Source organism: Sardina pilchardus, chromosome 4 (genome assembly GCF_963854185.1).
Source record: "Sardina pilchardus chromosome 4, fSarPil1.1, whole genome shotgun sequence".
In the NCBI taxonomy this organism is placed as follows: Eukaryota; Metazoa; Chordata; class Actinopteri; order Clupeiformes; family Clupeidae; genus Sardina; species Sardina pilchardus.
In genome coordinates, this window is record NC_084997.1 from 28,030,366 (window position 1) to 28,047,077 (window position 16,712).

At 47.6% G+C, this 16,712-nt stretch overlaps 1 protein-coding gene across 1 annotated transcript in view; it reads right to left on the reverse strand.

Moving 5' to 3' along the window:
• Positions 1-16,712, reverse strand: part of cfap65 (cilia and flagella associated protein 65) — a 41,911-nt gene that overhangs the window by 20,353 nt on the left and 4,846 nt on the right. Inside the window, exons 10-26 of the mRNA XM_062535092.1 lie at positions 15,764-15,901; positions 13,747-13,986; positions 13,164-13,388; positions 12,543-12,692; positions 11,889-12,057; positions 11,411-11,539; positions 10,915-11,128; positions 10,222-10,350; positions 9,733-9,909; positions 9,208-9,274; positions 8,621-8,731; positions 7,880-8,071; positions 7,252-7,404; positions 6,913-7,053; positions 6,192-6,308; positions 5,818-5,943; positions 5,555-5,605 (exon numbers count right to left, since the gene is read on the reverse strand). Of these exons, the coding sequence (XP_062391076.1) occupies positions 5,555-5,605; positions 5,818-5,943; positions 6,192-6,308; positions 6,913-7,053; positions 7,252-7,404; positions 7,880-8,071; positions 8,621-8,731; positions 9,208-9,274; positions 9,733-9,909; positions 10,222-10,350; positions 10,915-11,128; positions 11,411-11,539; positions 11,889-12,057; positions 12,543-12,692; positions 13,164-13,388; positions 13,747-13,986; positions 15,764-15,901 (2,529 nt within the window). The remainder of the gene's footprint in view (positions 1-5,554; positions 5,606-5,817; positions 5,944-6,191; positions 6,309-6,912; positions 7,054-7,251; positions 7,405-7,879; positions 8,072-8,620; positions 8,732-9,207; positions 9,275-9,732; positions 9,910-10,221; positions 10,351-10,914; positions 11,129-11,410; positions 11,540-11,888; positions 12,058-12,542; positions 12,693-13,163; positions 13,389-13,746; positions 13,987-15,763; positions 15,902-16,712) is intronic.

Here is a 16,712-nt window from a genome sequence, read left to right on the forward strand (position 1 = left end):
ATAGTTTCAATGTAAAAGTTGTTCGGATTAATACAACACACATGCCCACCAAATTTGGTTTATTTTCGTGCATGTTTGTGTCAAACACTACAGAAATCGCTCTAGGTGGCGCTATAGAGTCCCTGAGCCACACCCGTGGCCAGAGCTCTGTCTCTGAGTAGCGACGGTAATTCCACATGTAGCTACCAAATTACAAGAGTTTTGGAGCATGCCAAGTTGGTGAAAAAGGGCCGCACGGGCTAAGAGGAAAAGAGAATAATAAGAATAATAATAATAAGAATAATCTGAGCAAAAACAATAGGGCCTTGCACCTACGGTGCAGCCGCTGCTACAGCGGCCGCACCTCGGTGCTCGGGCCCTAAATATAGCCGCAAGCGGCGATGGCGGGCCCGAGCACCTGCGGTGCGGACCCGTGACATGTGCGGAATCTAACAAAGCAACACGTACTTGTTGGTGGGCATGTGCATGAGCAACACACATTCCCACCAAAGTTGGTTAATTTTCATCAAAGTATGTGTCAACCACAACAGACAACAAGCTAGGTGGCGCTATAGAGTCCCAAAGCCACACCCAAGGCCAGAGCTCTGTCCCTGACTAGTGGCAGCAATAACACACAAGCGTACCTAATTGTCGTGTATGTATGTGTCAACAATAATAGACAATGTGCTAGGTGGCGCTATAGAGTCCCTAAGCCTCACCCTAGGCCAGAGCTCTATCCCTGACAGGCAGTAGCAATAGCACACATGCCCACCAAATGTGGTTCATTTTCGTGAACGTGTCAACCATAACAGACAATGTGCTAGGTGGCGCTATTGAGTCCCTAAGCCACACCCTAGGCCAGAGCTCTATCCCTGACTAGCAGTAGCATTAACACACATGCCCACCAAATGTGGTTCATTTTCGTGAATGTATCAACCACAACAGACAATGCGTTAGGTGGCGCTATAGAGTCCCTGAGCCACACCTGAGGCCAGAGCTCTGTCTCTGACTAGCGGTAGCAATAACACACAAGCCCACCACATTTGATTAATTTTCGTGAATGTATGTGGCAGCTAAAACAGACAACGCAGTAGGTGGCGCTATAGAGTCCCTACGCCACACCCTATGCCAAAGCTCTGTCTCTGACTAGCCATAGCAATAACACACAAGTCCACCAAATTTGGTTCATTTTCATGAATGTTTGTGTCAACCACAACAGATAACGTGCTGCTAGGTGGCGCTATGGAGTCCCAAAGCCACACCTTAGGCCAGAGCTCTGTCTCTGACTACCAAAAGCAATTCCACATGTAGCTGCCAAATTACATCCAATTCATAGTCTTTTTTCTTTCTATAACACCAACTTCCTGTTTCTTAATAAAACGCCATAATTCAAACCTTCGCCGTTTCAATATACTTCAAAAATTAAAAAATCTGGTCGCAATTCCTCTCGGGCAACCCCTCAAGATCATTTTAGTGCTTATATGACTAAGCCACACCCGAGGCCAGAGCTCTGTCTCTGAATAACTATAGCAATAACACACATGCCCACCAAATTTGCTTCATTTGGGTGAATGTACGTGTCAACCACAACAGACAATGCTCTAGGTGGCGCTTTAGAGTCCCTAAGCCACACCCTCGGCCAGAGCGCTGTCTCTGAATAGCTATAGCAATAACACATATGCCAACCAAATTTGGTTCATTTTCGTGAATGTATGTGTCAACCACAACAGACAACGCACTAGGTGGCGCTATAGAGTCCCTAAGCCACACCCAAGGCCAGAGCTCTGTCTCTGACTACCGATAGCAATAACACACAAGCCCACCAAATTTGGTTAATTTTCATGAATGTTTGTGTCATCCACAACAGACAACGCAGTAGGTGGCGCTATAGAGTCCCTACGCCACACCCTATGCCAAAGCTCTGTCTCTGACTAGCCATAGCAATAACACACAAGTCCACCAAATTTGGTTCATTTTCATGAATGTTTGTGTCAACCACAACAGAAAACGCACTAGGTGGCGCTATAGAGTCCCTAAGCCACACCCAAGGCCAGAGCTCTGTCTCTGACTACCGATAGCAATAACACACAAGCCCACCAAATTTGGTTAATTTTCGTGAATGTTTGTGTCAACCACAACAGACAACGCAGTAGGTGGCGCTATAGAGTCCCTACGCCACACCCTATGCCAAAGCTCTGTCTCTGACTAGCCATAGCAATAACACACAAGTCCACCAAATTTGGTTCATTTTCGTGAATGTTTGTGTCAACCACAACAGATAACGTGCTGCTAGGTGGCGCTATAGAGTCCCAAAGCCACACCTTAGGCCAGAGCTCTGTCTCTGAGTAGCAGAAGCAATTCCACATGTAGCTGCCAAATTACATCCAATTCATAACCTTTTTTCTGCCTATAACACCAACTTCCTGTTTCTTAATAAAACGCCATAATTCAAACCTTCGCCATTTCAATATACTTCAAAAATTCAAAAATCTGGTCGCAATTCCTCTCGGGCAACCCCTCAAGATCATATTAGTGCTTATATGACATGATTTCGATAAACCGTCTAGGAGAAGTGTTTCAAAATATGTGATGTGCAAAAATCATAATCATAATCATAACTCAAATTCTTGTAAGATTCAGTATGTAGTTTAAATGTAAAACTTGTTCAGATTCATACAACACACATGTCCACCAAATTTGGTTCATTTCCGTGAATGTATGTGTCAACCACAACAGACAGCGCTCTAGGTGGCGCTATAGAGTCCCTGAGCCACACCCTAGGCCAAAGCTCTGTCTCTGAGTTTCGATTGCAATTCTACAAATGGCTGCCAAATTACAAGAGTTTTAGAGCATGCGAAGTTGGTGAAAAAAGAAAAACAGGTAAGACGGAAAAAAGAATAATAATAATCTGAGCAAAAACAATAGGGCCTTGCACCTACGGTGCAGCCACTTTCAGTGGCCGCACCTCGATGCTCGGGCCCTAAATATAGCCGCAAGCGGCGATGGCGGGCCCGAGCACCTGCGGTGCGGACCCGTGACATTTGCGGAATCTAACAAAGCAACACGTACTTGTTGGTGGGCATGTGCATGAGCAACACACATGCCCACCAAATTTGGTTAATTTTCATCAATGTATGTGTCAACCACAACAGAAAACAAGCTAGGTGGCGCTATAGAGTCCCAAAGCCACACCCAAGGCCAGAGCTCTGTCTCTGACTAGTGGCAGCAATAACACACAAGCGTACCTAATTGTTGTGTATGTGTCAACAATAATAGACAATGTGCTAGGTGGCGCTATAGAGTCCCTAAGCCTCACCCTAGGCCAGAGCTCTATCCCTGACAAGCAGTAGCAATAGCACACATGCCCACCAAATGTGGTTCATTTTCGTGAATGTGTCAACCATAATAGACAATGTGCTAGGTGGCGCTATAGAGTCCCTAAGCCACACCCTAGGCCAGAGCTCTATCCCTGACTAGCGGTAGCAATAACACACATGCCCACCAAATGTGGTTCATTTTCGTGAATGTATCAACCACAACAGACAATGCGCTAGGTGGCACTATAGAGTCCCTAAGCCACACCCTAGGCCAGAGCTCTGTTTCTGACTTGCGGCAGTAATAACACACAAGCTCACCAAATTTGATTCATTTTCGTGAATGTATATGTCAACCACAATAGGCAACACACTAGGTGGCGTTATAGAGTCCCTAAGCCACACCCTCGGCCAGAGCTCTGTCTCTGAATAGCTATAGCAAAACATATGCCCACCAAATTTGGTTCATTTTCGTGAATGTACGTGTCAACCACAACAGACAATGCGCTAGGTGGCGCTATGGAGTCCCTAAGCCACACCCGAGGCCAGAGCTCTGTCTTTATCTAGCGGCATCAATAACACTCAAGCCCATCAAATGTGGTTCATTTTTGTGAATGTTTGTGTCAACCACAACAAACAATGCTCTAGGTGGCGCTATAGAGTCCCTAAGTCAGACCTTTGGCCAGAGCTCTGTCTCTGACTAGCAATAGGAATAACACACAAGCCCATCAAATTTGGTTAATTTTCGTGAATGTACGTGTCAACCACAACAGGCAATGTGCTAGGTGGCGCTATAGAGTCCCTAAGCCACACCCGAGGCCAGAGCTCTGTCTCTGACTAGCAAAAACAATAACACACGAGCCCAACAAATTTGGTTAATTTTTGTGAATGTTTGTGTCAACCACAACAGACAATGCGCTAGGTGGCGCTATAGAGTCCTTAAGCCACACCCTAGGCCAAAGCTCTGTCCCTGACTACCGATAGCAATAACACACAAGTCCACCAAATTTGGTTCATTTTCGTGAATGTATGTGTCAACCACAACAGACAACGCACTAGGTGGCGCTATAGAGTCCCTATGCCACACCCTAGGCCAAAGCTCTGTCTCTGACTAGCCATAGCAATAACACACAAGTCCACCAAATTTGGTTCATTTTCGGGAATGTTTGTGTCAACCACAACAGATAACGTGCTGCTAGGTGGCGCTATAGAGTCCCTAAGCCACACCCTAGGCCAAAGCTCTGTCTCTGACTAGCCATAGCAATAACACACAAGTCCACCAAATTTGGTTCATTTTCATGAATGTTTGTGTCAACCACAACAGATAACGTGCTGCTAGGTGGCGCTGTGGAGTCCCAAAGCCACACCTTAGGCCAGAGCTCTGTCTCTGACTACCAAAAGCAATTCCACATGTAGCTGCCAAATTACATCCAATTCATAGCCTTTTTTCTTTCTATAACACCAACTTCCTGTTTCTTAATAAAACGCCATAATTCAAACCTTCGCCATTTCAATATACTTCAAAAATTCAAAAATCTGGTCGCAATTCCTCTCGGGCAACCCCTCAAGATCATTTTAGTGCTTATATGACATGATTTCGATAAACCGTCTAGGAGAAGTATTTCAAAATAAGTGATGTGCAAAAATCATAATCATAATCATAACTCAAATTCGTCTAAGATTCACTATATAGTTTAAATGTAAAACTTGTTCAGAATAATACAACACACATGTCCACCAAATTTGGTTAATTTCCGTGAATGTATGTGTCAACCACAACAGACAGTGCGGTAGGTGGCGCTATAGAGTCCCTGAGCCACACCCTAGGCCAGAGGTCTGTCTCTCAGTAGAGGCATCAATTCTACAGGTAGCTGCCAAATTTCAGGAGTTTTAGAGCATGCCAAGTTGGTGAAAAAGGGCAAAAAAGTTAAGGGTAAGAGGAATAGAAGTATAATAATAATAATAATAATCTGAGCAAAAACAATAGGGCCTTGCACCTACGGTGCAGCCACTTTCAGTGGCCGCACCTCGGTGCTCGGGCCCTAATAATCTGAGCAAAAACAATAGGGCCTTGCACCTACGGTGCAGCCACTTTCAGTGGCCGCACCTCGGTGCTCGGGCCCTAATGAACACATATAACACATATAACACACACACACACACACACACACACACACACACACACACACACACGCACACACGAACACACACACACACACACACACACACACACACGTAAATGTCTGCTCTATCCAACATACCTTGTACTTTCTGAGAGTTGAGCTACTCTTCGGGACTGATATCTCTGTGTCCTGTACCAATACAATTATCCATATTAAAGCAAGTTTACCGGTGCATATTATCTGTACATATGTAATGAATTACTTAATTGTGTTTGTGTGTGTGTGTGTGTGTGTGTGTGTGTGTGTGTGTGTGTGTGTGTGTGTGTGTGTGTGTGTGTGTGTGTGTGTGTGTGTGTGTGTGTGTGTGTGTGTGTGTGTGTGCGCGTGTGTGTGTGTGTTACAGGAGAGGGGTCGCTGGTGGTCAGGTCCTTCTCTGTGAGGGTGAACTCCGTCTCCTGTCTCTCCTTCTCCTCCTCCCACCGCATCACTGCAGCCTGGTGCTGCAGCAGCACACTCTCACTCAGCACCTGATGAAGAGAGGGGGAGAGAGAGGGAGAGGGAGAGAGAGGGGGAGAGAGAGAGAGAGGGAGAGAGAGGGGGATAGAGAGGGGGAGGAGGGAGAAAGGGAGAGAAGGAGGGGGAAGAGAGGGAGAGGGGAGAGAGGGTAGAGAGGGAGGGAGTAGAGAGTGGACTGTGTATTGGAGTTTCCAGGATCAGAGGTAAGGGTTTGACGGTCAAAGGTCAAAGGTGAGAGGTGAAAGGTCGGGGCTCTCACCTCACAGATGAGGTCTAGCTGGTAGAAGCAAGGGCTCCCTGAGGTGTGTAAGGTGAGGATGCACAGAGCACTCTCATCTGCTGCTAGACTGCCCTGCTCAGGGTGGATATCCACTACCTACGCACACACACGAGCATACACACACACACACACACACACACATCCAGACACAGTAATATCAGTTAGTTCACGACAAAGAAGTCTGTAAGTAGGATAAAGTATGTACACGAACACCTACGTGAACACACACAGACACAAAGACACACACAAAGACACACACACACACACACACACACACATACAGTAACATTAGTTAGCTCATGACAAAAGCATATTCTTCTGTGTATGTCTGTAAGACGGATAAAGTATGTACACAAACACCTACGTGAACACACACAGACACAGACACACACACACACACACACACATAGTAACATCAGTTAGTTCATGACCAAATTACATTCAGTGTACTGTGTGTCTGTAAGAAGGATAAAGAATGTACACAAACACCTACGTGAACACACACAGACACAAAAATACATGCACACACACACATACTAAGACATGTACATGAGTAAAGACCTAATTGCCATCCATCGATGCACACACACACACACACACACACACACACACACACACACACACACACACACACACACACACACACACACACACACACACACACACACACACATACACACACACACACACACACACTTACCTCTCGGTCCTTGTCGGTGAGGTTCCAAGTGAAGAGCACTCTCTCTGTGTTTGAGACGTTGGTGAGGAAGAGGAGTCGTGTGCTGCGTGAACACACCGGCACGTCCCCCAGACACACCCTCTCTTGGGACAGGAACACGATCTACACACACACACACACACACACACACACACACACACACACACACACACACAGGGGTTAAAATGATTTGGAATAACTCAGTATAATCCTCATTTGAAAAAGGAGAGACACTGACAGCCACTGGGACACTTGTTGCTTTTTCAAACTGCTACACACTCTGCATATCTGACACGTTCCCCTCCTCCTGCAGTTCCTCACCTGGCCAGGGAGGGGCACCCTCTGTGTGCAGGGCACCAGGCGCGGGTCCAGCCTGAGGGGGGCGCTCATGCCCAGATCCCTGCTGTCGAAGCCGCTCCCTTCAAACTGGATCAGCGCTGAATCCCCCTCCAGGACGTGGATGGGAATGACCACCTGCACAGAGTTGATGTGGTCCTTTAAGTTAGTCTGCCATAGTGACCTGCAGGGACAGCACTTAAAGGTGCGCTAAGTGATGCTGGGCAACGTCACTTCTGTAGACTCTCAAACAAAAGCTAGCTTGCTACTCCCTCCCCCTCCCTCCAGTGCAATTGAAACTCTCCTAAAGGCACATATCGTCGGTGATTTGCTGGAACAGTCTGTTATGTTTTTATGTTCCAGGTTGGATCAAGTTGTGTTCGTCTTTTTTTTTTTTTTTTGACAGTGTATTCAGCTCATTGGCTAGCGGATGGTCAGGTGACGTTTGCAGGATGTGAAATATTTGAGCCCATCGCTTGTAACATCGCTTAGAGCACCTTTAAAAGAACAAGTAGCTTCTTCTGGGAAAATTAGCTAGCTAGCCTAGCGTAGCATAATTCACTGGACGTGGGACTGCTCTGTTCAGCTCCAGGCTGCCGGTGGCGAGACTCACGCTGTAGGTCTTGGCCTCCAGCGGGGAGAAGATCCACTCGGTGCAGGCGGTGCGGCCGGGCAGCACCTCTCCGTAGGGGGTCAGGCACTGCAGCACCGGGTGGCCGAAGTTATCGGCCGACAGCTGCTCCAGCGGCTCCGTGTCCACGTGGTAGCGCAGCGGCAGAGCCCCGCCGTTATACAGCTCATAGACCTGTCACACAGCAGACGGAGCAATACACACACACACACACACACACACACACACACACACACGTCATTCAGGACATATCTCAGAGCACCGCCGTTATACAGCTCATAGACCTGGCACACAGCAGACGGAACAATATGCACACACACACACACACGTCATTCAGCACATATCTCTGTCCATTCATACAGATCTGATACTCCGTAATACACAGCAGAGGGAGGTGAATACGCAATTACGCATGAGTGACATTCATCATATATCTCTACACATACCAACAGTATTTTATTGGTAGGTGTCACAAATGTTTAGGCCTACTTTGTCTCATAGGCCTGCCAGACACTACTACTACGACAGATATAAATATATCATCGCATAGCGTGGTGGTGATATATTTATCTCTGTCGTAGTAATGCACATCAAATAAATAAACTATGAAGGGGGGGGGGGGGGGGGGTCATTAGGAGGGTCATTAGGGGGGTCAGATCATCTGCTGGCAGCAGAGGCAGAGCTGTGAAGGGAAGTGTGAAGGGACGTGGACTGAGCACAGACCTGTTTAGGGGGGTTGAAGCCTCCGATGACCACCGGGGCGAAGGTGTGTCTGCTGGAGGTGAAGTGGATGTAGTGCTGGTCTCGCTCTACCGTAACTCCTACAAAGTTTAGCTAAGCAGTACACACACACACACACACACACGCACACACATATTAGGAGTGTTTTAAAATACTCACACCGTAGGTGCTTCTGAACACACTGAAAACACACTCACTTGGCCTGAATCTTATTGATGGACAACAAGCAAATTGGGACAATGAGCAAAAATGGACCAATGCTAATTTTATAACTTTGGGGGCTGGGGCAGAAGTTTGTTTGGGTTCAGGAATTCAGGGTTCAGGAATTGGTGGTGTTGCGGTCTGCCCATGAAAAAAAACCTTTCAAGGAACTACAGTATTTTGTACTAAATTACTAAAATATGATTTTCTGCTGGGGCAATCCCAACTGTTGACTGGGAATTTTAAGGAGATTAAGATTTATTCGGGGAGACCGTAAATCCTGTAATAAGTGGTGGTTGGGGGTAAAGGGGGCAAAGGGGGGCAAAGGGGGCAGTCTGGGGTCAGGGGTCAGGCTCAGGCTCTCTCACCAGGATCTCTCGGCCGTAGGAGAGCTTCAGCAGCACAGGCAGATGGTCAGTGCCTGCAAACTCATGTCTGCAAAGAAGACAAAACACTCACAGTAGACGCACTCACACAGTACAAGAGCCAGACAAAACAGTTCAACACCACCACGTTATATGACTCTGGGATTAAGACAAGATTATCAGATTATAACACATTTGGCAGCAGCAAGTAAATGCTACAACTGAAAAAAGATGTAATAATTACATGTGTATGCAATGTGTCCACAAGTTTGCATTGTGGCACTGTGACAGTGATTAAAGGAGGACCTGATGACCATAACGTCACAGGACAGACTAAGAAAACTATGACAATATAAACCGCAGTACACTATTATTATCATTGTCAATATCATTACCACTATCAATATAGTCATCATCACATTAAAGAAATATACAGCACCTTGTATCTAGTGCTATGATACAATACAGTTTGTGTGTGGGATTCTGTTTGGGTTAACTTTAACTGACCATGCAGTGTGCTTGTCTGACCTGTAGGTGAACTGCACTGCCCTCTGCTGGCCCGGTGGCAGACTCCCGGCGCGCGGGGAGATGGAGAAGAGGCGGTTGTCCTGCACCCTCATGTGGTGCAGCTCGGTGGGGGTGAAGTCTCCGCTCTCGGCCCAGTATTCCAGCTCTATCTGCTGGTCCTCCGGGAGCAGGAAGCTCCTGGGGGGGGGGGAAATGACATCACAACACACAGGATGTGAGGTGGTTACTACGGAGAAGGGGCATGTACACACTTATTCATATTGCTCACATACATGGACAAGTAAGGTTGTTTTCATGCTAAAATATTTGTACACACTCACAGAAAGAGAGATACAGAGTGAGATAGAGAGAGAGAGAGAGAGAGAGAAATGGAGAGAAATTGAGAGAGATGATGCAGCTCAAGAGTACACAGAGAGATAGAGTGAGAATATTCAGAGATTCAGACACACCAGTGACTGCCAATACTGAACTCTAATTCTGATCCTTTACCATTCTACCGGGACGCTGCCGGTGTTCTCAAACACCAGCAGAATACAGGAGGCTTCTGAGCCCAGTGGAGCAGCACCAAAGTCAAAGTCCAATATGGACGACGTGAACACAGATGGACAGTGCCTCAGACTGGAGGGGACAGAGAGAGAGAGAGAGAGACATGAGAAACATCAGACATCTGTTAAAACTTGGAGGAGATGGAGGAGAGAGGCCCATCATCTTTAAACTATAACCAAGACTTAATTCAAATATATCCCATTCCGCCATACATCACATTACTCCATCAAGTCAGATCTAAATAGTCTCGTTTCAAAAAAGCGAAGTATAAACAGAAACTTGTGGAGGACACCCTGTGTGTTGTGTGTTGTACCCTTGTCTGGTGAACACCCTGTGGGTGTATGTCTGGTGGGCAGGTATACGTGTGTCTAGTGGATACCCGGTGGGTTGTACCTGTGTCGGGTGGGCATCCTGTGGGCAGGCGTACCTGTGTCTAGTGGGCACCCTGTGGGTCGTACCCGTGTCGGGTGGGCACCGTGTGGGTCGTACCTGTGTCTAGTAGGCACCCTGTGGAGCGCACCTGTCTCTGGTGGGCAGACATACCTGTGCTGAGTGGGCACCCTGTGGGTCGTATCTGTGTCGGGTGGGCACCGTGTGGGTCGTATCTGTGTCGGGTGGGCACCCTGTGGGTCATACCTGTGTCTCGTGGGCACCCTGTGGGTGAGCTCCAGGGGGCTGGGGTCGCGGCGCAGGCAGGTGTTGAGGGGCTCCAGGGAGAGGAGGCTCCACAGCTGCAGCTTGCTCAGGCCCTCAGCGGCGCCGCTGCCCCGCACGTCCGTCACCTCCAGCGTGGGGAACACGCCCTGCCCACGCACCTGGCACAGCGGCTGGGCATCACCCAGCGCACGGCCTGCCGGAGGAGGAGCAAGATGAGCGTGTGTGTGTGTAAGTGTGTGTGTGTGTGTAAGTGTGTGTGTGTGTGTGTGTGTGTGTGTGTGTGTGTGTGTGTGTGTGTGTGTGTGTTTGTGTGTGTTTGTGTGTGCGTGTGTGTATGTGGTCCCCATCTCTAGTATGAGCGTTGAGTGTGTGTGTGTGTGTGTGTGTGTGTGTGTGTGTGTCTGTGTGTGTGTGTGTGTGTGTGCATCTCTACCGTGAACGTTGAGTGTGTGTGTGTGTGTGTGTGCATGTGTACCGTGAGCGTTGAGTGTGTGGTAGCTGAGGTCCCAGCAGTAGAGGGCCCGGCGGGGCAGAGTGATCGTGCAGCGCAGCAGGAGACGGGAGCGGGCCGGGACCACCCCACTCTGGACATCCAGCTGCAGCGCTGCAGAGAGAGGGGGGGGGGGGGGGGGGGGAGAGAGAGAGGGAGAGAGAGGAGAGAGGGAAGAGCGAGAGGGAAATAGAGAGAGAGAGGGGGAGGGAGAGAGAGATAAGGAGAGAGAAAAGGAGAGAGAGAGGGAGAATGAGTTGTATTTCAGAGAGAGAGGGAGAGAGAGGGAGAGGGGGATAGAGAGAGAGAGGGAGAGAGAAAGAGAGAGGGAGAGGGAAGGAGAGAGAAAGGCAGAGAGAGAGGGAGAATGAGTTGTATTTCAGAAAAAGGCTTTCCCATAGTGGAAATAAACTGCAACTAAAGCTACACAACAGAACACAAGATCAGCCACAGCCATATTCACCCGAGGGGTCGTCATCGTAAGCCTGTTCTTCGGAGCAGGGGTTAGTGATGCTCTGCTGGACGCTGATGGAGAAGCTGACCGGGCAGCTGCCGTTGTTGACCACAGGGACCTCGAAGGACTTGCAGCCGCCCGCCAACATCTCACCCAGATCTATCACGGCACTGCCAGCCTGGGGGTACGACATGGGGAAACATAGAACGCTCTTTTCCTGTCTCACACACACATCCACACACACACACACACACACACACACACACACACACACACACACACACACACACACACACACACTCAAACACACATCTACCAAACCCACACACACACACACACACACACACATACACACAGGCATGTTCACACTCCACACACACACGCATGCAGACACACGCCCACAAACTCAACAAATACAACAAACTCTCTCTCACATACAGTACCAGCGTTAGGGCATGTATAAATAACGTTTTTTTTAATTGAATTGAATGTTTATGGTCATTACTAGTCATCTGAACACCCACAAACCATCACTTATAGCAAAACTAAGGCATTGGATATGACACTCAAGGAATTGCTAAACTACAAATGACAGTCACTCACACACATACACACACACACACATACACACGCACACACACACACACACACACACACACACACCTCTATGGAGCCCTTGGAGGCCACACCCACAGCCTGAAGGAAAAGGCGGGACCTGCTGGTGGTTGACCGTGACTGGGTGGGCCAGAGTATGAGGCTGGGCTTCAAACTGTATGTCATTTCCTCTTGCGGGGTGAAACGCCAGTTCTGCACCTGAGAAATTCGACACAAACAAAAACATCACTCAGAGCCATTAAACGAAGCAAACAAGGACAAGTCTAGCTGATGTGTGTCCTCTGTCAGCATGTGTTTGTCTACCAGATCAGCTTGAGGTGTGCATGTGAATGTGAGCTGCTGCACCCGGGATTTGACTGTTTGCTTGTATGAATTGTGCCCTTTAACCACAACTGGGCTGCAGTGTTCCTGTGCGGTGTGTGTGTGTGTGTGTGTGTGTGGCTGCAGGGTGCCTGTGCTGGGCTCCACTGAGAGCGTGTTGGCATCCGATGTGTGTGTGTGTGTGTGTGTGTGCATCCTCTCACCATGCTCTCGTTGGGCTGCAGGGTGCCTGTGCTCTGTGTGTGTGTGTGTGTGTGTGTGTGTGTGTGTGTGTGTGTGTGTGTATGTGTGTGTGTGAGTATGTGTGTGTGTGTGTGTGTGTGTGTGTGTGTGTGTGTGCCCTCTCACCATGCTCTCGTTGGGCTGCAGGGTGCCCGTGCTGGGCTGCACTGAGAGCGCGTTGGCGTCTGATGCCCGCGTCCTCCACTGGTAGTGCAGCGGCAGCCGGCTCACGTTGCGCATGCGCACCGCCCGCTCCGACACACACCCCACCGCCGTCGGCTTGAAGAACACACACCCGTCCCCCTCCACACACACGCGAGGCCTCTCCGCCACACTGACCACCGTCAGCTCCTGAAACACACACACATACCTACTGTAGTGATATAAAGACCTTCAATCCCATAAAAAACCTTAGATTCAGAATCAAGCACCAAAAATACTTACCTACAATGAGCTGCAGTGGTAATGTGAGAGTGCCTGAACTGCCTGTGTGTGTTTGGGGCTAGCAGTCATGGCATAAAAGGAGAATAGAATGTGTTTCTTGTTTGGATGTATGTGTATGTCTATGTGTGTGTGTGTGTGTGTGTGTGTGTGTGTGTGTGTGTGTGTGTGTGGTGTGTGTGTGTGAGTGTGTATGTATGTGTGTGTGTGCGTGCGTGCGTGCGTGCGTGCGTGCGTGCGTGCATGCGTGCCTGTGTGTGTGGCACACCTGGGTGTATTTGGGGCAGGCGTTGAGGTGCACTGGCAGGGTCAGGGCGTCCGTGCGCTCCTCTGAGGGGGTTGACCTGAGGCAGAGCACCTGGTGGCTGCCAGGCGGCACCAGGCCGCTGGAGGGCAGCACTGACACGGCTGGGCACTCCTCACAGCCCAGACGGAACAGCAGGGGCAGGTCACCCGTGTTCTGCAGCAGAACCGTACGGTACGACACCTCAGGGAGAGCTGGGAACACCTGGAGAAACGAGGGATGGGAAGAAGATGACGAATGGATGCATGGATGGACAGACAAACAGATAGACCACAGGTGTCAAACTCAAGGCCCGCGGGCCAGATGCGGCCCGCCAGGTCATTTCATATGGCCTGCGAGAGCTTTAAGGGTCTGATACAGTATGTGGCCCGCGAGAGCTTAAAAGGTCCGATACAGTTTTTGCGTATAGGCAATACACTGCAATACAATGCAATACAATGCACGCATGTGAGACTGACAGGGAGGCAACATCAACCACCTTCCTCTATGATCAGTGCAACTGGCTACATCAGATGTGATAGCAACCTGTACGTGTGAAAACAAAATAGACCAGTATTCTAAACTATTTTAGCGAACGGAGCGCCTAAATTACGCTCTCGGTTTAGCCTGCCTGTGAAACGCATGATTGTTTGAAGTGCGTGTGCTTCTTTGAGAGGGGAATCGATGTAAGTTGTAAACTACGTGATACGTTTACGTCTACGTTTAAAAGGCATGTATAATTGTGTGTAGTCCTATTATCCAAAAAATCCAGCTCCAAATCCTTGCTAATCGAGCAAGTGATTGTTTGGCCAAAAGCGAAAATAAGCCTATTCTGACCGAGAAGAGGTGCATTCATATCAGGCAAGCAGAGGTATGCTAGAAGTTTGTAGTAATCGCCCTGTTGCTTTGCATTTTCATTTCAGTTTAAAACGAACAACATAGAATCCACACAACACCTTTCAACTTTAAAACTTCAAAGAAAAAGTCCACCGGGACCGTTCGCTTCTACTGTATGTGTAACGGTGTAGGCTAGTGACGCATTTCATATGGATGCACTTTTTGACATGACAGTTAGCCTACTCGTTTGCATCACTTGCTAGATGTAAAAACTGCATTTCGTTACTGGTATTTCACTCGTGCAATGACAGTAAAGTTGAATATACTCGAATCTAAAAACTCAGAAATATGAAAAAAAAAAGAATCCATGGCATGATCTCTTCCTGACTGACCAGTGACCCTCATTGAAAAGTCAAACTGTATGGAACTGACAGTGGTGTTTTGTTTTTACAAAACATAACAATAATAAAAAAGAACATGTCATGCTGATACTTTTTGCTCTTCTCGATTTTAGAAGTTTTACCGATGCTAAAGATTTTGTGGCTGGTGCTACAAATCTTAGAAGTTACATCTGGCCCTTTGAGGGCAACCATTGGGCTGCTGCGGCCCTCGGTGAAAATGAGTTTGACACCCCTGAGATAGACAGATAGATAGAGAGACAGACAGACAGACAGACAGAGAGACAGACGGGCAAACAGATAGATAGATAGATAGATAGATAGATACGTAGATAGATAGATAGATAGATAGATAGATAGATAGATAGATATACAGTAGCTAAGGATCATACACAATCAGCACACAGCATTATAACGAGGTGATACCTATCGGGATTGCATTTTGCCTGAGGAGAGCTTTCAGCCTCGTGCTCTCTGTCACTGTTATTAAATTGGCATTATACATCTGTGGACACACATGATGTCAACATCACAACCTGTCCATGCAGCATCCACAACTTTCTCTCCATTCAGACAGAAGCCAGATCTGCACTGACTTGTGTTCATAAGTTTTCACCAGCAACATATTGAGAATACTCAGGAGATCCCAACATGTACATTGTGCAATGGCGTGGCGTGGCGTGTTCCCAGAAGTTCTGTAAAAGCAGAAGTCTGCTTTTACTAAATGTATGAAGCAGAAGTCTGCTTTTACTAAATACGTGACTCACCACATGAGGACTGATCAGGCTGCAGCGGGGAAGGAAGGGCTCGCGGCCGGGCTGGAAGGAGTGTCCACTCACGCGCACCGTCACACACCACGGAGGGCACAGGGTCACCTCCTCCGTCAGCCGGTGGTCCCGCAGCACCTGCACACGTCACACCAGATTAGGACCGCAACAGCTAATCGATCGGTGGTCAACTAGAGGCCTGTTGAATGTATTTTGGTAATTGGTTAATCGGTTGAAGTAATTTTTATAAAGGCAGACCATGTCCATGCTCAGGTCAAAACACGTCTAAGTCCCTCTAAAGCAGGTGTACTTAGAGGCCTGGCCCCAATAACACTCAAATGTGAGTGTAGTTACATGCTTCAGCATGTAGTGAATATAGCTATGAAATGAAGCTGCTATTCTGGAAATATATTGGTCTATATCATGTATGTTGGAGATATATTGGTCTATATCATGTACAGTATGTTGGAGATATATTGGTCTATATCATGTATGTTGGAGATATATTGGTCTATATCATGTACAGTATGTTGGAGATATATTGGTCTATGTACTGTATGTTGGAGATATATTGGTCTATATCATACGTGTTGGAGATATATTGGTCTATATCATGTACAGTATGTTGGAGATATATTGGTCTATGTACTGTATGTTGGAGATATATTGGTCTATATCATGTATGTTGGAGATATATTGGTCTACAGTATATCATGTACTGTATATTGGAGATATATTGGTCTATATCATGCGTGTTGGAGATATATTGGTCTATGTACTGTATGTTGGAGATATATTGGTCTATGTACTGTATGTTGGAGATATATTGGCCTATGTACTGTATGTTGGAGATATATTAGTCTATATACTGTATGTTGGAGATATATTGGTCTATATACTGTACTGTACTGTGTGTCAGTGTTCCTCTGCTCCTCACTGGCCCGTGAGC